Source organism: Labeo rohita, chromosome 15 (genome assembly GCF_022985175.1).
Source record: "Labeo rohita strain BAU-BD-2019 chromosome 15, IGBB_LRoh.1.0, whole genome shotgun sequence".
NCBI classification, from domain to species: domain Eukaryota; kingdom Metazoa; phylum Chordata; class Actinopteri; order Cypriniformes; family Cyprinidae; genus Labeo; species Labeo rohita.
Window position 1 is genome coordinate 10,291,825 of NC_066883.1, and position 24,689 is coordinate 10,316,513.

General features: G+C 37.1%; 1 protein-coding gene across 2 annotated transcripts in view; it reads right to left on the reverse strand.

Annotated features, from left to right (window-relative positions):
* Positions 1-24,689, reverse strand: part of atm (ATM serine/threonine kinase) — a 67,754-nt gene that overhangs the window by 42,621 nt on the left and 444 nt on the right. The window contains exons 2-22 of one of the 2 annotated variants that reach the window (XM_051129228.1): positions 22,988-23,100; positions 22,754-22,899; positions 22,425-22,589; positions 20,946-21,108; positions 19,791-20,029; positions 18,950-19,119; positions 18,493-18,665; positions 16,879-17,253; positions 16,125-16,325; positions 14,431-14,532; positions 13,550-13,784; positions 13,284-13,415; positions 12,710-12,835; positions 11,611-11,703; positions 11,214-11,403; positions 5,429-5,622; positions 5,168-5,250; positions 3,551-3,715; positions 1,259-1,334; positions 1,015-1,145; positions 799-913 (exon numbers count right to left, since the gene is read on the reverse strand). In XM_051129228.1, coding sequence (XP_050985185.1) covers positions 799-913; positions 1,015-1,145; positions 1,259-1,334; positions 3,551-3,715; positions 5,168-5,250; positions 5,429-5,622; positions 11,214-11,403; positions 11,611-11,703; positions 12,710-12,835; positions 13,284-13,415; positions 13,550-13,784; positions 14,431-14,532; positions 16,125-16,325; positions 16,879-17,253; positions 18,493-18,665; positions 18,950-19,119; positions 19,791-20,029; positions 20,946-21,108; positions 22,425-22,589; positions 22,754-22,899; positions 22,988-23,100 — 3,387 coding nt within the window. Of the gene's footprint in view, positions 1-798; positions 914-1,014; positions 1,146-1,258; positions 1,335-3,550; positions 3,716-5,167; positions 5,251-5,428; positions 5,623-11,213; positions 11,404-11,610; positions 11,704-12,709; positions 12,836-13,283; positions 13,416-13,549; positions 13,785-14,430; positions 14,533-16,124; positions 16,326-16,878; positions 17,254-18,492; positions 18,666-18,949; positions 19,120-19,790; positions 20,030-20,945; positions 21,109-22,424; positions 22,590-22,753; positions 22,900-22,987; positions 23,101-24,689 lie in introns of those variants that run through there. The other variant, XR_007829193.1, reaches the window with a different exon arrangement.

The window sequence follows — 24,689 nt, forward strand, 5'->3', positions numbered from 1 at the left end:
CTGGAGATCGACTTTCCTGCAGAGTTTAGTTCCAACCCTAATCAAACACACATGTCTGTAATTATCAACTGCTCCTTCAGATCCTTATTAGTTGGTTCAGGTGTGTTTGGTCAGGGTTGGAGCTGAACTCTGCAGGAAGGTCAATCTCCAGGACCAGGGTTGAGCACCCCTGATGAGTTATTAAAACAAAATTCACAGCAAATCAATTTACACCGTATTTAAATCTGATTAAATGTTTTATTTTTGATTAACAAAATAGATAAAAAAATGGTGGTGTGTAGTCAAAAGTTTATTTAATTTATTAAACTGGAGTGTCATTTGTCTTGGAGTGCACTGATTGCATAAAATATGCTGATAATTAACAAAAATGATCTTAATACATAAACACATTATTAGGGTTTACATGCAAATCAATATACTACCAATGCAAGAAAACCGCTGGATTTTGAAACAGATTTTTCTCAACTTTTGACAACAAGATTCTCACAGAAGGTCAGATTGGCTAGTTCTCTCAAAAATGAAACCGGCTAGTTCTCCCAAAAATGAAAAGATGTTTTAAAGATTTTTGGTAACTATACAGTTGCTGGAAGCCACCGACTTCAATAGTTCAATAGCCTTACTATACTATGGTAAGGCTACCAGCAACTGTTTCATTACCCACATTCTTCAAAATATCTTGTGTTCAAAAGAAAAAAAATCATACAGGTTTGAAACTTGAGGGTGAGTAAGTAATTGCAGGATTTTCATTTTTGGGTGAACTATCATTTTAAGATTCAAATGAAGGTAAAGGAGTTGTACCTGCCCACTCATTCCTTCCTGAGCCTTGAGGTAAATATTCTCAAAGGCAGTCTGCTGGTTCTTTAGAGGAAGCATCATCTTCCCACTCCCGTCCAGTCCTTTTTTAAGGAACAATCTAGAATGTAAAAGTTCAAGTGAATAATGGAAGACATATTTCAATTTTTGTAGCTTTTACAAAAAAGGGAATTCAGTATGATGCTGGTATGCTCAGACCACCTCTCCACAGATAGAGCTGCCAGCATGCACACATGGTGATGGGGATCTGCTAAATGAGAGGAGAGAACCGCAGACACTGGCAGCTGTTCTTCCCTCAGTGTTAGCTCCGCCCACTTACAGCATGGGTCCACCTTATAAAAAAATGAATGATGTAACTGTTATTTAAAACAGTACAATAGCAAATTAATCATGTACTATTTATTTTATACTATCATACTAAAAATAAACATTATACTGTACTTACCTCCAGCAAAGCCAGTAAACACTGCCTTAGTGCAACCCTCACAGTTGAAGTACATTTGCCAGATTTACCCAAGATGCTGTACAGAGAAAGTGATTTTAATTTAACCCAAAAAAAGTTGTCATGTTCACGCAGGTGAGCAAGAACCCTAACCTTACCGTTTTTCAGAGTCAGCAGTAAGGTGTCTTTACTGTCCTAAGTTATTAAAGGGGTTAAAGCAAAAAAAAAAAGAAAAAAAAGTGATCCATGACTAAACCATTCATAAAGACAGTCACCTGATTCATTCCTGAATGAATCAGCCATTTGAACGATTCAACTGAATGAATGATTCAGTGATAAAATCAGTGACTTGCTACCACCTGCTGGTGGATTTAGTTTAATTTTTAACGTATAATTTCACACACCCAGTTCAAGAGCATTTTTTTTCTTCTTGTAATTAGGAGCACTTGTCCTCCTAATTAATAAAAAAATAAATAAAAATAAAAATAAAAATAGGAGCACCTTCTGATCAATAATCAAAAATTCTGATCAAAAATGTGCCTTCCTAATATGAGGTGATGTTTGGCTCCTTAAAGTAGTTTACATGGGCATTTTTTTTTTTTTTCAAATTTTATTAAAATTATGTCATTGTCTGTCAAATTCAAAAAATAATGTTTACAAGCTTTTTTAAACAAATTCTAAAACAATATAACAAGAAGTAGAATAAGTTAAAATAAGTAAGAATAAGTTACCAATCATATAAAATTAGTATTAATGAAAAAATGTATTTATACTACAGAGGTGGCACAGAAGGACACAAAAGTGGCTTGTAGGTACCTTTTACAGACATTTAATGTGGCATGAGTGCAATTAAATTCATTGTTGAGATGAATACAGAAATATTAAATGATTTAAATAAATGAAATTATATGTTAAAAATTAAAGGGTTACTCCACCTTAACATGAAAATTTTGTCATTAACCTCCTGGGGTTGCATCTTTTCGGTGCAAGGTTATTTTCATAAAAATAATACAATTTATATACTTTTTAATGCCAAACGCTCGTCTTGTCTTACTCTCCCTGAACTAGCTTCTGGCTCAAGACAGTTAGGGTATGTCGAAATATTCATTTATAATATACATTAAAATATACATTTCAAAATCATCCTACGTCACTGCAGAAGTACCGACCCAGTCTTTGCAAAGTGAACACACAAAGAAGATCAAACACCCTCAACAAAAAAGATAAAACAGCGACATAGGACAATTTTGAAGTTGAGGGAGAATGTGAGATGGGAATTTTTCAACATACCCTAACTGTCATGAACCAGAACAAAAGAGTTCAGGCAGAGTGAGACAAGATGAGCGTTTGACATTAAAAAGTATATAAATTGTATTTTTTAAATGATAATAACCGATCGTTTCGCTAGATAAGACCCTTCTTCCTCGGCTGGGATCATTTACAACTGCATTAGGGATCGTTTGAAGCCGCATTTAAACTGCATTTTGGAAATTCAAAATCGGGGCACCATATCAGTCCATTATATGGAGAAAAATCCTAAAATATTTCCCTCAAAAAAAAAAAAGAAATTTCTTTATGGCTGAAGAAAGAAAGACATGAATATATTGAATGACAAGGGGTGAGTATTATTTGTCAATTTTTGTTCTGAAAGTGGACTTTTCCTTTAATAAACATAGAAGACGTATCCTTGTAATGCGGCTGACACAGAATAGCGTACGCAGTTTGCGTCCAGCGGATACTCTCCAAAATGGCGCTACGATAACGCAGATGAGACGAATTGTTGAATGAAGTCGTTATTTTTATTTTCTTTGTGTACAAAAAGTATTCTCATCACTTCATAAAATTCAGATTGAACCACTAATGGCTGATGGACCATTTTGACGATGTCTTTCATACCTTTCTGGGATTCGACAGTGGTATTTACCTGGCAGTCAATGGGACAGTCACAAGCATCCCGATTTTCATCCAAAATATCTTAAATTGTGTTCCGAAGACGAACAAAGATTTTATAGATTCCTTCGAATGATTGATTCATTCAGGAATTCTTTATGAATGGTGTAATCATGGATCACTGACTCACTAGATTTGTTCAAAAACGCACTTTCATTCATGAATGAAACACCGCTGTGTTTGCTTTTAGAGATGTGCAGTGGCTGAGCTGTTATTTTATTTTGAAATATTTTTGAATAGCACCTTTGGCTGCTTTGAATCTTATAACCTCAGTTTGCCATGCAACTGAATGATTACCATATTCAAGTATCAGGATATTAGAATGAGATAAAGTGTGTTGCTCACCAGAATCCTGATATGACTTTAAGCAGAGCTCCTTTGATATGTGCCATCTCATCTTCCTGCTCGCTCACAGGTGGAATGCGGCCCAGACAGTGGATGGACGGCAGAAGAGAGCACAGGATGGCAGCACACACCTCCTGGTCTTGCCGATATAGAGAACAAACATCTCTGTATGGAAAACCAAAAGACATTAGAAAAATTAAATATTGGAACAGTTCCTGATCCAAACAGCTGATAAAAACATCACAGTAATCCACAAGTAATTTACACAACTCCAGTCTGTGAAATGAAAAGCTGTGTTTGCAATAAACAAATACATCATTAAGAGCTATTTAACTTAAAACAATTGCTTCTGTCTAAAAGGCCCTCTAAAATAGTCCTCTATACATAATATTATATTCTCCAGAAAAAAAAAATCTCTTATCTGAATCAGCAGAGAAATATGCAATTATCAAGCACTATTTTCAAGCAAACCCATCTGCAAGCATTTACAAGCCACTGGAGAAAGCGTTATTATAGATTATACACTGTTATTTTTACCTTACTGATAAAAGTTTCTTATAAACATGCAGCTTTTTACTTCACAAGACATTAATTGATGAACTAGAGTGGTGTGGATTACTTGTGGATTGTTGTGATGTTTTTATCAGCTATCTGGACTCATTCTGACAGCATCCATTCACTGTAGAGGATCTTTTGATAAAAGCAAGTGTAAGTGTATATTAGTTACTTTTTTCAAATAAGTAATGCCAGTTACTTTCCCCCATTTATTGATTAAAAGCTCTCCTTTCCCCATGTTGAGAGAAATCAGGAGTAAAATGTTAGTTCTAGAATAAATGTGAACATGCATTAATTCATCTCATTCACAAAAAAAACAGGTTCAGTATTCCTCAAAATGAATAAAAACATTGAAATTCAACTCAGAATATGACGCAAACCTGCAATAATTAAATATGTTAAATAATACAAATATCCTTTATGCATTTAATACCATTTTATTAACTGATGTCTTTGCTGCCGACTTTCGATGATGCAATACAATAAGCAAAAATTACTTTAGATAAACTAACATTTGTTTTCCTTTTTTTTTCTTGCTTAAGAGTTGATTTTTTTTCTTCTGCAGTCTACTGTACAGATGTGAATTCACTTTTCTCAAAGCCTGAAGGTTTTGGTGTGAAAAGGCATTTACATTTGCCAAAAATAGAACTTTTAATATTAAAAACAAACAAGCAAGTCCTGCCCAGATTTAAAAAGTAATGCAAAAGTAAAGTAACGCATTACTTTCCATAAAAAGTAACTAAGTAACGTAATTAGTTACTTTTTTAGGGAGTAACTCAATATTGTAACGCATTACTTTTAAAAGTAACTTTCCCCAACACTGAGTGTAATGCTACATTTCTCCAAATCTTTTTCAATTTTGAGTGAAGCATGCCTTTAAAGGTTAATTTTATTAAAAAATAATACAATAGCTCAATACAATATCTCACTTCATCTAAATACAAAATCCAAAATGTGTCTAAAATCTTCTTTTAAACTTTTCGTTTTTGCTTTTTGTGAACTATTTTTTAATGCACCGCTGATATATAATACTGAACATAAGGGAAACTGAGGTATCCTTACGCCAGAGGCCTGAGAAGAGTATCAAATTCTTCAGGATCCAGAGATGTGACTTCTGCTGGGAGTTTCTTCAGCAATGAAAGATACTATACAAGTAAACAGTGACAAAGACTTTAGATGCATTATATACATCCTAGATGTGCTAGTATAAGAACTGGGACATATATTTCAGGATAACAGTCAAGAGTCTGGCTACAGTCATGAACATAAATCAATGTTTCAATTATTCAGAATCAGAGTCGGTACAATAAACAGCATAATCACCATGTGAAGGTGAAGTATCTGAGATAAGTCTATGAGGTCCAATAGTTTGAGCAATTTGCGTTGGGTGTCCAGAGGTTTGAAGGAGAATCCACCGTTGAGTTCTGAAGATGCACATATTGACAGAAAACCAAGCACAGACAGGAAGGCCAAGTCTTGTCTGGATAAATGTTCCTCAGATAATGCACTCTTGGTCCCTACAATCAAAAATGAAGAAAAAACTCAATTAAGTAATCTCATCCGCTGAAATCATTAAGGATAAGTCCACTTCCAGAACAACAATTTACAAATAATTTACTCACCCCCTTGTCATTCAAGATGTTGATGTCTTTCTGTTTTCAGTCGTAAAGAAACTACGGTTTTTGAGGAAAACATTTCTAGATTTTTCTCCATATAATGGACTGATATGGTGCCCTGATTTTAAACTTCCAAAATGCAGTTTAAATGCAGCTTCAAAGGACTCTAAACGATCCCGAGGAAGAGTCTTATCTTATCTACAATCTGTCATTTTTTTCGGAAAATAAAAATTTGTATACTTTTTAAGCACAAAAGCTCACGTAGCACAGGCTCTGGGATGCATGTCCACGACACTACGAATCATGTCTAAGTTCATTGCATGTGTACTCTGGCTCAAAAAGGTAGAGTACATCTTATTTTTTAGAGTACATCAGAATCATCTGACATCACTGCACCTTTTGCACTTCCTTAGTCTTTGCACACTCGCTTTGTAAACACTGGGTCTGTAGTTCCGCCTACGACCTTTCGACGTGATTCAATAGTATGTAGTGTCGTGGACGTGCATACCAGAGCCTGTGCTACACGAGCTTTTGTGCTTAAAAAGTATACAAATTTTTATTTTCCAAAAAAAATGACAGATCGTTTCACTAGATAAGACCCTTCTTCCTCGGCTGGGATCGTTTAGAGCCCTTTGAAGCTGCATTTAAACTGCATTTTGGAGGTTCAAAATCGGGGCACCAATGAAGTCCATTATGTGAAGAAAAATCCTGAAATGTTTTCCTTAAAAAAAAACATAATTTCTTTATGACTGAAGACAGAAAGAAATAAACATCTTGGATGACAAACAGGTGAGTAAATTATTTGTAAATTGTTGTTCTGGAAGTGGGGTTCTTCTTTAAATCACATCCCTCCTTATATCTTTGAGTTCTGTTCCATTCCTACTGACCGCCAGAGGCAGTATGAATACTTGGATTAATTGCAGCGCCAGCCAGATAGGTCGAGAAAATATACCAACAAAGTCATGTAGTGACATATGCTAAGCTCTGGGGAGTTATAAGCCACAGCAACTCAGCACTCCGCCTCTTTCGCTTTCTCGCCTGTTTGAGATAGGTTGTTCTTGATTAAGTGATATATATTCACGCTGTCAAGTGCAGCTTACAAGAGCAGCGAGATATCGTCATCACAAGCTGTGTCAGCGTGCTTCTACACCTTTGTCAAAGGATTTGGAACTTTTCAGCACTATTGGTGAGTTTTCATTATTTTTCGTCGATAACACCCCGTGTCTCTCGGTGCGATCCGGTGGCTGGTGTTATCCGCCCCTGTAAGTTAGTGGTCTCCCGTTAACGTAATCATTATATATTCCATTGTTTCGAATGTTTTCTCCTCGAATTTGGGTTATACTCTGTGCCTGGGGCTGTTAATAGCGAGGAACTATGGCTCACAGCTCGATTGCCACTGGTTTCCCCTTGACTTGTAAGCTGTGCCCTAATAATCTTTTGCCGGATGACGGTCATGAATTCTGCCCGTTGTGCTTGGGTGTTCAACATCTCAAAGAGGCTCTCACAGACCCGTGTCTGCATTGCAGTCTCTTACCCATGTCTGAACGACAGCTCTGTCTTGCTAAGTTGGATCCTAATACAACGGTGAAACTCGGGCAGTTAGATGCAACCCCTCCACGATCCAAGAAACGCAGGGTGTCTGCGGCAGCCGGCACTGCCCCGCCGTCTAAGAAGAAAGCCACATCGCGAAGTGACGAATATTCGCATATGGAGGAAAATTCACTTTCTAAGACGGTTTCTGTGCTTTCTTCAGAGATGGCAGAACTGAAACGCCTGCTTCAGTCACTTCAACCTGTCACATGTGCTAGTCCTGTGAAGACAACACAGGAGGATGTGAATGTTCAGAATCAAGGTGCTGGGGAAGAATCTCTTGATTCTCCTTGTTTTTCTGACCTGGATGTGCTCTCTACAAGTGCGGGTCTAGTGAGGGCTCAGTTCAGTCATCTGGACAAGTCCTGTCGTCTTCTGATGATACTTTGGCTGTGCTCCGAATGGCAATTGTTTGTTTAGGACTGGATGAGTCACCTGCCCAATCTGCTCAAACTAACATTTTTTCAGACAGCCCACAGCTGCGACTTCTTTTGCCATGTCACCATGTAAAGATTTTGTGGCTGAATTTTCAAATGCCCTTACAGGTTCTGGTCCGCCTAAGCGGCGCTCAAAGATTGCTCAGACTCTAGCATCTATGGCTGAAGCAGATTCTATTGAGATGGGTCGTGCTCCAGAGATAGACCAGCCTGTTGCAGCTTTGGTGGTGTCTCCCGACGAGGCCCTACTAGGGAATGTGCGATGTCCCAGTGCGCAATGTGGTCGCACGGATACATTACTGAAAAAAGCATACGAGTCTGTCGCCTACGTAACTCATACAGAAAACACAATCTGCCAATTACTACTTGCTGCCACCAGTACTCTGGAACCAGCAAATGTTGATTCCTCCATTTCACAATTCCTGCAAATGGCTCTTTTGGCGATGGGCCTCGTGTTACTGAGGACGCAAGAGTTTCTCGGCCACCTCAGCGACAGTTGCCAGGAGGACCCCGTCAGCGTCCCCCCACGACCTCTAAAGGTCGCACACATAAAGCCTGAGACATACAGGCCGGTGGTCGATCGTTTTTCGACAGAACAGCTAGAGTACTGGAAGACCAACACAGCAGACCCCTGGGTCTTGTCAACTCTAAGCAGGGGGTATACGCTACAGTTTCGATGCCGGCCTCCCAGATTTTCAAGAATTGTTCTGACGGTTGTCAGAGACACAGTTCGTTCACTGGCTCTTTCTCTGGAAATTCGCTCACTGTTAGAGAAAGGAGCCATTTACAAGGTGTGTGAGCGCAGCTCTGTCTCCTCTTTGGATGAGAGGCATGCGTATCCTGCCTTATCTGGACGACTGGCTGCTTTGTGTCCCCACAAGACAGCAGGCCATGCAAGACTCCAAACTGCTTCTGAGGCACGTGCAGAAGTTGGGTTTTTTTGTGAACGAGATGAAGAGTTGTCTGATTCCAGCACAGACCACTGTGTTCATAGGAATGACTCTAAATTCATGCCTAATGTCTGCCTCCCTATCTCAGGAACGTGTGACAAACATTCTGCAACTCTTGGCTCGCTCTCAGCCAGGGGTGTCTTTGCATTACCGGATGGTCCTACGACTAATAGGGATGCTAACTGCTGCTACAGTGGTGATTCCCCTCGGTTTACCCCGGTTTACTCAGGCCACTCCAGTTATGGAACAACAGTTTAAGACTTAGTCCCACCCGACATCTCCAGTTGCATACGTGCGTTGAAGCGGTGGAGACAGGAGGAGTTTTTGAAGGCAGGAGTGCCTCTGGGTGTTGTTCCCTCTCGATGGGAGTTAGTCACAACCGACTTCCCTCACGGGCTGGGGGGCAACAGGGAATCGGAGGGGTATTTGTGGGCGATGGACACCTATTCAGGCCAAAGAACATATCAATCTGCTGGAACTACGTGCAGTGTTCATGGCTCTAAGGTTTTTCTTGCCAGTCCTGGCAGGCCGCCATGTTCTTGTTCGGTCCGACAATACCTCAACAGTGTTCCATCTGAACCACCAGGGTGGCACAATGTCCCACAGGTCTCTACGGCTTACTCACTGACATGGTGTCAGCCGAGACTTGCTTCACTGAGGGCGGCTCATATTTCGGGAGTATGCAACCAGACAGCGGATGCTCTTTCCAGGAATCGATTACCAGATGTAGTGCGGGAAATCTGGCTGCGGTTTGCAAGGGCAGAGGTGTATCTCTTTGCTTCAGAGAAGACCACTCACTGTCGCTTATTTGCAAAGACAGAAGCGTCCAGTTCCTTGGGCCAGGATGCACTGTCTCACGAATGGCCGAGCTGCCTACTATATGCGTTTCCTCCAATCCCTCTGCTATGGGAGACGTTACACAGAATCTCCCTGTGCAAGCACAGAGTGATACTTGTGGCACCACGGTGGCCAGCCAGACCATGGTTTCCTTTGTTACTGAGACTTCTGACAGGCAATCTGTGGCAACTTCCCCCCAGAAAGGACCTCCCCTCCCAGCTGGAGGCCAGCATCTGGCACCCGGACCCAGCTCGTCTGCAGCTCTGGGTTTGGCCATTGGGATAAATTCTCCTCTGGAACATTGTGATCCTGCAGTTATTCACACTATCTCTAATGCCAGGGCTTCTTCCACACGCCAGATTTATGCTTCACATTGGAAGCTTTTCTCTGCATGGTGTGAGGAGCATGCGCTTAATCCTGCAACATGTGACATCCCGAGTGTCTTGAGATTTCTTCAACGTTTACTGGAAGAGGGCAAAGCAGCTGCCACGTTGAAAGTGTATGTTGCTGCGATTTCTGTGCATCATGTTCCAGTTGAGGGATCTTCTCTTGGCTCCCACAAACTTGTCTGCAGTTTTCTAAAGGGTGCACGCCGCCTAAAGCCTGCTCGGAATCCTCATTTTCCAGTATGGGATCTGCCTACTGTGCTTTCGTTCCTTTGCTCATCCCAATTTGAGCCCTTGCAGAGCAATGACATCAAATGGATATCCTTCAAAAAAATTTTTTTTGGTTGCTGTTGCTTCTGCAAAACGGGTTGGTGAGTTGCATGCGCTATCTGTTAGTAAGTTATGCTTGCGTTGGTTTCCAGACAACTCCGGGGTGGTCCTACGACCCAATCCTTCTTTTCTACCAAAAGTCCTTCTTCCTCAGTTCATAAATCAGAACATTGAACTGGCCTCTTTTCAGACTTCAGGTTCTGATTCGGGCACTCACCTTTTGTGTCCCATTCGTGCCTTGAAGTGTTATGTAGACACTACTGCTCAGTTTAGACGTTCAGACCAGTTGTTTGTCTGCTATGGTGGTGTGAAAAAAGGTTCTCCAGTGTCGAAGCAGAGATTGTCGAACTGGATAGTGGAGACTATTATACTGGCTTACAAGGCAGCAGGGAAACCATTGCCTTCTGGTTTAACTTGTCATTTCACTAGGGCCATCTCATCATCTTGGGCTGTTTCCTCGGCGGATATCTGCACTGCCGCGACCTGGGTTTCTCCGTGCACGTTTGCCAGGTTTTATAAGGTCAACGTTGCTGCTCATCATGCCGTTTGTTCTGCGGTTCTTCAGGAGCAGCCTTAACTTTTTCATCAGGTAGGTGGCATTCCTCATGACTTTGTTGGTATGTGTCATCCAAGTATTCATACTGCCTCTGGCGGTCAGTAGGAATGAAACAGAACGCTAGTTACGCATGTAACTGTGGTTCTGTGAATTCCGGATGACCGCCAGAGTTCTTCGTCACTCGGAATGCACGAGAAAAGCGTGCCGAGGCGGAGTGCTGAGTTGCTGTGGCTTATAACTCCCCAGAGCTCAGCATACGTCACTACGTGACTTTGTTGGTATATTTTCTCGACCTTTCTGGCTGGTGCTGTGATTAATCCAAGTATTCATACTGCCTCTGGCGGTTATCCGGAATTCACAGAACCAGAGTTACATGCGTAACTAGCGTTTTCCAGTCTCTGGGCACCTGTTATGCATTTTGAATCACTCGCTTCTTCATTAGACTGGTGAGGTCTGGAATTGCTGTGGTGTGTCCCATCTCCATCTTCAAACAGATCAATATCCTCCTGATTGTCCATTTGGGTTCTACTCATATCCATATCTTCATCCACTGGGTCGTCCATGACTGTGTTGTCCTTTTTGCTTGAGTTGCTTAACTGCAAAAGTAAAAGGCAAGCTTTAAATATGTGTGAATCTGCAAGATTATCATTTCTACTTGAAAGAAACTATGCATTAGTATAATTAAAGTTGAAGTGTATAATTTCTGCAGCATTAAAGGAACTAAATCATAAAAATAATGTTTTCAAAGGCTCAGGAAACATTCAGGAGAAAAAAGACAATGATGAGAAGCTAGTAAGTCTTACCAATTGTTTAGATATGTCACACAGGTCATTTAGCAACCTCACAGGCAAAGTCTTCATGAATAAATTGCGAGAAATGGTGGAAATTTTGTCCTCCTTAAAAAAATAAAATAAAATAAAAAATCAAAAATCAACAGAGCAGGGCACTAACAATGCTGAGGTCATGGGTTTGAATAGCAGTAAATGCATAAACTTATTAAATGTTTAGCACTATGGATAAGAGCATCTACCACAACGCATCAGTGAAATGAAACTACTTTTCATGGCCTTTAGGGGAATGGTTCCACCAAAAAATTCTGTCATCATTTACTCATAGCCGTACACTTAGTTGTTCCAAACCTATATAAGATATTTTTCTTTTTTTTTCATACAATGGAAATTACTGGGCTCCAGTGTTTTTTGGTTCACAATGTTTTAAAAAATGTGTTTTTCTGTTTTCAGCAGAAGAAACTAAATCAAACAACTTGGACTATCCCTTCAAGAAACATCACATTTTTAAAACATTTTTTAAACTAATTACATGATGTTTTGATTAATTAATCTAATTAATCGCAAAATAAATTTTACTGTGAAAATACCCCAAAAAACATGCTCTCTGCAAAATTGTGCAAAACATAATATAATGTTTAAAATATAACACGTCAACTTCTTATTTACTAAACTGTTGTATAAAATCACATTTAAGCTCGTGATATATCGGAACAAAATCAGCACTCATGTCATATTACTCTTGCTGCCCGTGTGATATTGTGTGATATATATAAATATGAGGCAAAACATATACAGGGCATTTTTCGCACCAATATCTTGAATTTTAGGGAATAACTGCATTTATGGAGTTGTTGCCCTGCATTATATTTGTCAACAGTCAACTGTATGAAATATAAGATGAGGTACATGTCTGGGGGCGGGGCCAGTGCGTTAACTGCGTTAAAATATTTTAAGCGTGTTTTTTTTTTTTTCATAACTAATTAACACGTTAAACTGACAAATTTGGATAAATACTGGGTATTATTATAGTACTTCTCTATTAGGCAGTAGCTATCTACTACTGGAAGAAATGTCAGTCATACCTTGCAAACGGTTATATACTGTCTCTTACCTTTTCTCTTCTGCTAATACTATCAGAGCACAACAGCATCACTGACTGAATTCCTGTGATGGTATCATTCTCAGCTAGTTTGCTCTTTGCCGTTGATACATAATGACTAAATTCATGAACCAATGCCTACAAAAGAAGGAAAAAGCAATTAATTACCGGAGTCCAGAGTAATATGTCATTTATATGCATTTTAATTAAAACAATTAGGACTGTTATAAAGAAAAACTATGCACAAAAAAACCTCTTTAACAAAGTGATTATCTGAACCTTTTAACATTTGTAATAAATATATTTCACACTGAATCTCCAAATTAATGTGTATTTTAAACATTGAATATTTTAAATATATGTTGAATGTTTTAGCTTTTTACAATAAATGAAGGCCAGTCTCACTGACACCAACACTGATACTGATTCTTCAATTTTTGGAAATAAAATGAGTATTTATCAGCATTTACAGTATAACTAAAAACCGTTTTCACAATTACAGTACAATAAAAGTACTATAACAACTTTTAATTTAAGTGAACTTAAATTAAAATTGATGAAAATTGTCACTGATGAAAAATCCCACCTTGGCTTTTAGGAAGAGGGGCGAGTGACAGGCCTGTTCTTCTGTGATGAGCCCGATACACACATAAGCAGCCAGAACTCCACTGAACAGGGAAACACAGCGCAACACACACACATGGAGAGTGTCTGAACTCTAAAGTGAGGTAAGGCAGAATCTTGCATGAAATACACAACACTGAAACTGTCAAATTTATATGAAGACACTACAGACGCTGTGCTGCTTTTGACAATCATATTCAATAGAGTATAGTATACAGGTATACTTACATCAGGAGAGTAGCAGTTAAACAGCTGCTCAGCAACAGACAGGAGACTGTGCTCTAATTGGTTTTTGAGAGCTTGAATAACAGTGAACTGTGGATTCTCTGAGTAAACACTCTCTCTGTCAATTGCAGCACCAGTATTGGAATGCGTGTCATCAAAACTGAACTGAAGAAAGAGACTCTCAATCTCCCCCAAACTGTCTTTCCCCTCAGCGAAGGAAGAACTCTGTGGACAGAAACTGTATGGAACACAATGACATAACATTAGACCTGACCATTAATATTATTAAACATTAGAAACAATTCTTAACAATTTCTACATAGCTAAATTCTCACATTGGAATAATAATGAGATACGGAAAAGCACATTCACAATGAAATAGCTGAATACTGCATTTACAATATGCATTTAACACGCTTGTTCAACTCCCTTTCAGCATATATACTCTATTAGTAAATAGGTCAATGACATGACACTTGTTTTTTTGTCCTACTAATTTATTCAAGAATGCAATTTATTTACGTGTTGGCTTGAATACACATTTTATAAGGTAAGTATGCTTTTGATTTCTAAATAAAAATTTGACATATCGTGGGTTAGTTCAAGTTTTAAAATGTCAAGTAATGCAACTCTATTTGTAACTAAAACTAAAATGTCAAACATAAAACAAAACAAAAAAAAAATGAAATAAAAAAGTCATAAAAACTATATAGACAAATAAAAAAAAGAAAGATAAATAATAAAAATGACATGATGTGATGTATTCAGATGTATTACCTGGAAATCAACCTGTTTTTTTTTTAACATGTAAGATGAATGCAAGATGATACAAAATTAATAACATTCTAATTGTTACAGCTGGTCTGTGAGTGCACCACACTCACCTCTCTGGCTTTAGGCTGCCCATCAGAAACGCCAGTCCTGCCCTGCTGTCTTTCAGTGTCAAAGACACCAAAATTCTAGGAATGAGGTTCAGTGGAAAATCTCTACGAACACACACACACACACATACAAAATGTTGGCATACTTACATTGGTAGCAAAAAAGTAACTGGCGTTCTTGTAAATATTTTCTTGTAAATTAAAAAGTAATGTGCTACTTTACTAGTTACATGAAAAAGTAATCTGATTACATAACTCACGTTACTCGTGATGCATTACCCCCAACACTGCTAATTACAGTGCACAGCATAAATGAGTACACCCCCACTGAATAAATATAAAAGATGTATTTTCTTAATGATCACTAATATAATTCATGGAAAGATGGCAAAATTGAGATGTATTAAACATATTCTTAATAAAAACAACAAAATATATGCCAATATTTTCTGTAAAATAAGTAAATTAATTTTGTTTAAATGAGGGATTGCAGAAATGAGTACACACTACATTTAATTCAGCAAATATAATATTCTAGTATTTCGTATGTCCTCCAGAACTTTAAGTATAATGCTCTGACCCTTCTTGCCACTGAGTGTACAAGTTCATGACAAATTTTCACATCTGTCCTATTTAACTCCTGGAGGACAACTTCCTTAAATGCCCTGGTTCTTTATGGGGAGTTTTACTCAGCTCATCTCTACAGAATCCCACACAGCTGCTCAAGAGTGTCAACATTGAGCAAAATACATGTCAACTGAAGGATTTTCACCTTGGGAGAATGCATATCTTCATTGTCATGCTAAAAATAAGGCCAGTAATGCAGGGAATGAGTGCAGGGTAGCATCTTCAGTTTCAGTTTTTTGTATTACATCACACAGTGGTGTGTGAATTCATGACAGCATTGATAAAGCACAACTCCCTCACACCTTCAGCACTCATACATCCCTATAGAAGAGCTTTACTATTGCTGAACGTCACTGTGGGTACCAGGCACTTCTCAATGTACTCCTCCTCTAGCAACAACAGAACATTTTAGATGCTTTTGGATCTGAAATGATTGATTTGGTCTCTTAAGACCAGAGTATGGATTCCCAGAAGTCCATATTTTGTAAATATGGGCCTTGGAAGAGGTTAAATTAGCTTATTGTGCTTTGGCTACAGTAGGTAATTCTAGTGGTGACAACATGCATGCATGTCATTTCTGCAGGCTGCGTCATACTCTGCAACATAAAGTGTCACTCTTTTAATAGCTTTTGCCAGCTCTGAGACACTTGCATGGTATTTCTCCGGCCCTTTTTGTAACACAAAAATTCACTTATCACTAAATGAAAACTTAAAGTGAAGACCTGATTATTTCAGGAGCTTTGTCGCAAGTCCATTGTTTCTGATTGTCGGTGCTACTTCTGCTATATTTTCTGCTTTATTTTTATATTTTGTTTGTTTGTTTTTTTGTGTTATTTAGTAACTTTCAGGAGGGTGTACTAATTTTTGCAAGACAACATTTTATCACTTTGATAAGAAAATCTTATTTTGGTGAATAATTTTGACAATCATCTTTGGTAATTGATCAAGCAGGCTTGTTGGAACATTATATCTCCAAAGAACCCCAACATGTCATCTAATAAAGAGTAATTGCTGAATTTGAGGGTGTACTCATTTATGCTGTGCACCGTAGTAATAAAGAGATGCTGAACCTGGTGATAATGATAGGTTTGCTGTTCTCTTCTGTCTCCTCATTCTGCTCGTTCATGACCACCCAGCTGATGATCGATTCTCTCAGAGTGGGCGGCTCTCCACCCGTCTCCATCAGCACTCCACTGTTGATATCTCGACTTTGAACACTTTTAGGGATGGAGCACTTCAACAAGGCCTGGGCCAAGCAGAGGGCACTAACACTAGGAGAAACAATAAAAAGTGAACATTACTTCCTAGTTAGATACAATTAGAAATTAAGAATTAAAATTTTTTGATGGAGTACGGAAAAACAAACTACAACTGATTTCTAACTGGTAAATATATAGAAAATAATGCATGATAATTTTGGAATCTGCAAGGATAACGGGAGTAAATTGAAAATAAATAACTGGAACATAATTTAATTTTAAAAATGTATTTTGTATTATATATATATATATTATATATTATTAATGTATTATATATATATATATATATATATATATATTTGTTGCAAAGAAAACTCAATGCAATTATGCATATAATGAAAAATACACATATTTTTAAAAATATCTAATAGTCACATTAATATATATCATTCAGTGAATTAATATAAATGTTTTCTATTTTATAAACTGAAAGATGAGTGCAAATCATTTTCCCCATGAGACATGAACTGCATTTAATTTTAAAAATTCCTTGAATAACTAATGTGAATATGTTTATTCTCAAGCTAAGTCTGTCATCATGAGCACTGTGCACTGTGTAACTCACAGAGAGGGCTTGCAAACAGCACCAGAGAAGACCTTCCAGAACTCCCTATCAACAGGCACCAGAGATTCTTGCACCATGATACGCAACAGCTCCAGACACAAAATCTCAGTTTGGGCTGAGCCAACTCCACGCAGAGCCAGAGCCCAAACTCTGCCCCATAGACGGCCCACCTCAGCTGCATGAACAGAGCAGTTCGCTGAGTTCTTGGCATGGCAGAGCGCCACTTCCCTCAGGCAGTGCAGGACGTATGGCCCCCTCTCGCTCCGGCGCTGCTGTTGACCCTGAAGCTGGCATAGCAACCCCAGCAGAGGCATAAGATCATCAGCAGGCAAGACAGATGGGTATTTGGATATCAGAGCAGCTGTGACCTGTAACCTGTCAATTAACAGAAACAGTTTCAAAACAAACAATATTAAAGGAGAAGTCCACTTCCAAAACAAAGATTCACATATAATGTACTCACCCCCCTGTCATCCAAGATGTTCATGTCTTTTTTTCTTTCTTTAGTCGTAAAGAAATTGTGTTTTTTGAGGAAAACATTACAGCATTTTTCTCCATATAATGGACTGCTATGGTGCCCTGAGGTTGAACTTCAAAAATGCAGTTTAAATGCAGCTTCAAACAATCCCAAATGTGGTTGTAAACAATCCCAGCCAAGGACAAAGGGTCTTATCTAGCGAAACGATTGGTTATTTTCAATTAAAAAAAAATACAATTTAATTTTTTAAATTTCAAACGCTCATCTTGTCTTGCTCTCCCTGAACTCTGTGTATTCTGGCTCAAGACAGTTAGGGTACCAATCATATTTTCTCCATTAACTTCAATTAAAAAAATTATCCTACAAGTGAACACACAATGAAGATCAAACCCCCTAAAAAAAAGGTAAAACAGCGATATAGGACGATTTTGAAGTTGAGTGAGAACATGAGTTGGAAGTTTTGACATACCCTGTCATGAACTGGAAAAAAGCAGTTCAGGCAGAGTAAGACAAGATGAGCGTTTGATATTAAAAAGTATATAAATTGTATTATTTTCATGAAAATAACCAATTGTTTCGCTAGATAAGACCCTTCTTCCTCAACTGGGATCGTTTACAACCACATTTGGGATCGTTTGAAGCCGCATTTAAACTGCATTTTGGAAGTTCAAACTCGAGGCACCATATCAGTCCATTATATGGAGAAAAATGCTATGTATGCTATGTAAAATACTTTGTAAAAATGCTAGTATGTGTTTTAGTATGCAAGTTAAAATTCTGTAATGTGATGTGGTCACTACCAAAGCATTACTGTCACTACTGAAAATGTGCAGTCACTACCAAAACATGGTATGTTTTGTCAGAAATAAAGTATACTGAATTATCAGCTAAAATGTTATGATAGTTTTTGGTTCAATGTATATTCAAACTAATGAATCCTTAACTAATCCTCCAAAACAATTGGATTCAAAATACAACAAATCTCATAAAATACATTTGAAATATTGTTAAAAAAAATTGTAATGGATTTACTTTTTTATAAAAATTATAAAATAGCAAATATATATATTTACAACCAGTGTTGGGGAAAGTTACTTTTAAAAGTAATGCATTACAATTTATTTTTTTAACTTTACCAGGGAATCATGTCAAAGTCGCTGTGGTGGGGCTGCAGTTTGGACCGTATCACCTCCCAACTTATCAGTGGTGGCTCAATTCGTCTGCGTTTGCAGCTTTGTGGACTATCCCGCTGAGTATCCCGACAGAAAGACGCTGTCACTTCCGAAATATGAGTGCTTTGATTGAACATCTAGGGATACAAAGCACATTCATAAATACTGTAAGCAATTAGAAATCAAAATCAAATCAGAATTTGTAAACGAGAAATGATAGTAATGAGTGATATAGCTCAGGACCAACAGACAATGTTTTTTTTGTTTGTTTTTATTTCACATTAAATAAAAGCACTGGCATGATACTATGGACCCTCAACCTACCCATATACAAATACCACCTGATTTATATTCTACTTCAAATGACCTATTTAATACGAACAAGCAAAACAGATTATTGAGTAAAACATCCATTAATCACCTGATGGCAGACATCAGCTGTCAGTTCAATGAGATTTTCTTTCACAGCTATAGGACGAGTGCCTTTGGCATATTTTCCTCTGCTACCGATCTGACTGATCTCACTGACAAGAGCATCATAGAGGGTGCTGAGCTGACTCTGCCATCTGATCCAGTCTTCTGCATAAGCACCTGTGCCAGCAAAGCATTATGGTAAACAAATATAAGTCATTCTACACAACTGGTGTAGACTGCTGTCCCACAACCAAAAAACACATTAAAAAAACATTTTTAAATCAATATTTAAATCTTAGATGTTTATTAGGATCCTTCTATTATCTATTGAAATCCACAATAATACTTAAAATATTAGTAAGCTTAATATATATATAAAATTATAATTTATAATAATATACTGGCTGTCCCGAACCCTAACCCGTAAATTTCAACTTATGAAAATTATATTGAAATAATTTTTTGTGACTTTTTCCATTGTTGTTTTTAAAAGTATCTTTTTGATTCTTTTAAAAAGTGAAGTTAAATATTCATTCAGTGTAAATTGTGATAATCGTAATTAATAATCACAATTACAATTTCAAGGGAATAATCGACAATTATGATTTTGGTCATAATTGTGCAGCCCTGCTGTCTTGTACTAACTTGTACAATTGTAAAAGTACATTTTACTAAACAATAGTAATATAGTTCCTTAAAAAAAAATCTATAAAAAAGTTTTGTAAAATTGCAGTCAGTACTCCATGCATAGTGTTTTCCACAATGCACACATCATAAGGCCCTACAAGTTACATGCAAGGGCAAAATATTAAAATGTAGTAAAATTTAAATGATTGTTGTATCAGTACCTGTCTCAAGAGTCTTTGCCCCTTTGGGGTGATGAACACAAAGCTGGAGCTGGAAAAACTTCACTAGCTCCTCTTTCAGCGTCGGGCTGGGTCTCATCCCAGTATAAACACAAACCACAGACGACAGAACCTCCTCACCCAGACTACACACCCTCTTCCTGCTGGACAGAAGCACTGAGCGCAGAAAAACATTCACAGCAGATACCAGGTTCTCTACAATCATCAGCTGTCCATCTGGCCTGAGGAAGAACATCAGAACACAAGTAGGGCTGTCAATGCTAACATGCAATGAAAGCGATTAATTCAGAATTCCTAATGCATTACACTAATTTAACACAAATAAATTACTTGAACCATAGGAAATTTTGTCATTAACGTAATTTTCAGACCAGCATCTCACTCCAGCATCTTCAGTAATGAAATCAAGGTGAAGTGACACAGGAGACATACAGTAAGCGTGCGAGTCCAATATATTGATGCACTGATCGCGCGTTGTATTCATGCACAGACACATTTCCGTATATTCACAATGGTTTCACACATTCAGGATAATGTTTTGATTTGTCATGATTTTTATGTTACTCTGTTTAGTAATTCTGAACAGTGCTGTGTACAGTAGGTGGTATATGTGGTATAGTTGAGTGAAGGAGGTTGGTTAAGGGATTTTTTTGGCATCTTCATGTGGTCCTGTTTAGAACTTGACTTCTCTAAAATTAAAACAAGCTACACAATATCACGTTCATTATCAAAAGTAATACATATCCGTTGATGAACACGATATTGCACAGCTTGTCAGTGAACTATGGCTCTGTGTAGTAAATGCCACTCCATCTGACAGCACATGATGAAGATTTTATGACTAATCACAGAACCGGCATTACTGACGAGATGCGCATGATAATCGCATCCAATTTTTAGCACAGTCCTATCTAAAATGTAAACAAGCTCTTTGCTGTTGCATTATAGACATGCTACACACTGTGAATTTATGAATTATATAGGTTCACTATATCAATTGCCTATTTGGTCTTTTTGGAGTCTCCAAGTGATTAAACACAATTAAAAAATGTTACTATTGACAGCCCTAAACACAAGCTAAACGTATGATCTGCCATTAAAAAAAAACACTTATGTGACATGTCTTACAAATCTTACTTTTTCAGAGCCTTCCGGAAGAAGTTGAAAAGAGTGTGGGATAATCCCTCTATTTGGACACAACAGCCCCAAATGACGGTGTAGATGATTCGACTCACTTGCACTCTGTTGATTGACTTGGACCCCCTATTGAGGAACAGCCCACAGTACAAATCTAACAAACCTGCACAACAAACAAAATAACATCAGAAAGAGAAAAATAAAATGATTAAAATAAAAACTGTCAGGGTAAACAAGTGATCCTGAATCAACATGAACTGGGTTATTTTAGGAAAATAATTAACTGATGGTATATTACCATACTTATTACATGGCCATTTACCAAATAAATAAATACATGGACATTAAATAAACTACAGCCTTTATTTTAAGTTTATTTCATGCCCCTTATCTTCTTTTTGTTCTTTGTGATTTGAGATGCTGTCAATTAGCTATTCTAACTTGCAGTATAAGAAACAGTAGTAATTTAGCAGGACTGGAAGTTGGAAATCAACGTGTGACCCTGGACCTCAAAACCAGTCATAAGTAGCACAGGGATATTTATATTTGTAGCAAAAGCCAACAATACACTGTATGGGTCAAAATGATCTTTTTTTGTGCCAACAACCACTAGGATACTAATACCATGATCCATTGAGATATTTTGTAAATTTCCTACTGTAAATATATCAAAACCTAATTTTTTATTAGTGATATGTATTGCTAAGAACTTCATTTGGACAACTTTAAAGGGAATTTTATCAATATTTAGATTGTTTTTTTTTTTTTTGCACCCTCAGAATCCAGATTTTGAAACAGCTGAATGGAAAGCTTATTTATTCGACTGTCAGATTCTGTATAAATCTCAATTTAGAAAAATTGACTTATGACTGGTTTTGTGGTCCAGGGTCACATATAGAGTTTAATGGCCATTCTACAAAAATATTTGACTGTTTTTGCATTTTGACTATTTTCAAGAATCCTTTAAGCCCTCCCACCAAACACAATTTTTCCAGTTCTCATTATCATAAACGCTGTGAAAGTTTTAAAATAATTTTACATGGTAGTATTTGTAAAACCAGCACTAAGAATAATAAGATTTAGTGCAATACAAGGATCACAAATATGGCACATACAAGTCAGTATAAAGACAACACAGGGGGAAGTTCCCCCCAAAAAAAGAAATTTCATCATTCACATGTAATCATTTATTCATTTCAAACCTGTATCCATTTTCTTCTTCTGAAGAATAAAATAAAAAACATGATATTTTTTAAAGACTGCTGCATTCTGAACAAAGTCAGCGCCACTGACATTCACTATATGGACAAAAATATTGCCAACAAAATAATTCACAGAAGAAGAAAAAATGCATACAGCTCTGGATATGAGGGTGAATAAATAACCATTTTAATTCTGGCATGAAAAATTAAGAATGAAACAATGCAAAAGGAAAAATTCTACACACAAATTAACATGGTACACTGGTCCTGCACTCACTGTGCCACTGCTGCTGGCTCATCTCACACCAGTATTTACGGACAGACAGGATGTTCTTTAGCAGAATGCTGCTGTAGTCCTCGCCATATGCCGCACAGCTGAACGGACTCTGTAAGACGTCCACCACATGAGAAATCAGCTCTGCACACTTTAACTTTGGACCGCCTGCGGAACAGAAGTGCAATTATCTCTAATGGATTTAAAAGACATTTATCTAATGCACAGTAATAAACATCCACATATATATCTACTGAGAATACAAAGACAAATCCTTAATTTTCCTGTACTGTCATGAACAGTGACTCTCTTATTAGTGGTTCAGACATTACGTTGGTTGGCGCATCTGATGAAGTACTTCATCAGGCTGCTAATTTCCTGCATCTTTTTCTGTCTGTTTGCTTGCGTAATGGCGGAAACGTTGGCTTTTCCTGACTGTATAACTTCTGTCTCTTTCTGAAGAAACTTCTGTAAAAACCTGTGCAGAAGAATCATAAGAGTATGAGCACACTGTCAACTTGTACCATAGAATGACAACAGACAGAACTGAAAAACAGGTAACGGACCGGAAAACAGCATCCCAGGTGAGCTGCTTGGAGCCTTTGCATCCTGACATACGATCAAGTTCCTCCACCGTGTCTGGCGAACGGATGAGTCTCTTGAAGCGATCCACCTCTTTCTGGAAAAACAAATAGTTTGTTTTGTGTCTTTATTATCTCCAACAGTTCATTGCCCACACTGTTTTCAGATAACTACAAATATATATATATATATGCACAGTTCAGATGCACAACCCCCCTAAAGGCCATCTTGGTCAAAAATTAGATAATGATACTGAGTGAATGCTCTCAACACATATTATACGTCCATCAAATGCTTTTACTTCAAACTTGCTAAAAACCCAGCCTCAGCCTAATCAGAATTACTGGTACTTAGGTAGAAACCTATACATTGGAGCCTGATAAAAATGCATTTTTTAAAGAAATATGTCAAATGGATTTAGAGGCTTTTGCATCTGAACTCTTACATTTATATATATATACATATATATGTGTTCAAAGTTCACATAACATAAAACATAAAAAAACGCATACATTACCATAAATAAGTTAAATGCAAATTATTAATATCACCCAGTGTTTCTGGAAGTAACCCATTCATTGCTTCATAAGATGGATAATTCATACTTAATTCATACATCAAAGTATTCATTATTCTCTTATTGACAGTTTATTTTAATTTTACCTCCTTGGAAATTCGACATACACTACCAGTCAAAAGATTTTTAATGTTTTTAAAGAATCTTCTGCTCACCAAGCCTGTATTTATTTGATCCAAAATACATCAAAATCATTAATATTGTGAAATATTTTTACTATTTAAAAATTTCTATTTGAATATATTTTAAAATGTAATTTTTTTCCTGTGATTAAAGCTAAATTTTCAGTGTCATTACTCGAGTCTTCAGTGTCACATGATCCTTCAGAAATCATTCTAATATGCTGATTTGCTGTTCAAGTTAATATTATTATCATCAATATTTAAAACAGTTGAGTGCATTTGTTTTTAATTATCTGATGAATAAAAAGTTCCAAAGATCAGCATTTATCTGAAATAAAAAGCTTTTGTAACATTATACACTATACCATTCAAAAGTCAAATCCTTGATCAATTTATTTAGCAAGCATGCTTTAAATTGGTCAAAAGTGATCATAAATGCATTTATAATGTTACAAAGATTTCTATTTCAGATAAATGCTGTTCATCAAAACTTTCTATTCATCAAAGAAACCTGAAAAATGCTCAGCAGTTCAACATAATAATAATAATAATAATAATAGCTATAATAATAATAATAATAAATGCTTTTGAGCAGTCAATCAGAATATTAGAATGATTTCTGAAGGATCATGAGACTGGAGTAATGATGGCAAAAATTCAGCTTTGAAATCACAGGAATAAATTACATTTTAAAATATATTCAAATAGAAAGCAGTTATATTAATAGTAAAAATATTTCAACATTTTACTGTTTTTTGCTGTACTTTGGATCACATAAACGCAGGCTTGGTGCGCAGATCTTAATGTTCAAAAACTTTTGACTGGTAGTGTACATTTTGCATCTTATTTGCTACCTCAATTCAAATTCATGAACGGGATAAAAACGTAAAAGCCGTTCTTACTTTACTTATTAACTTAACTCTTTTTCCCCCCTCGTTGTTATTGTTGTTGTTACTGATTATATTGCACACATTCTTTGGACTAGTG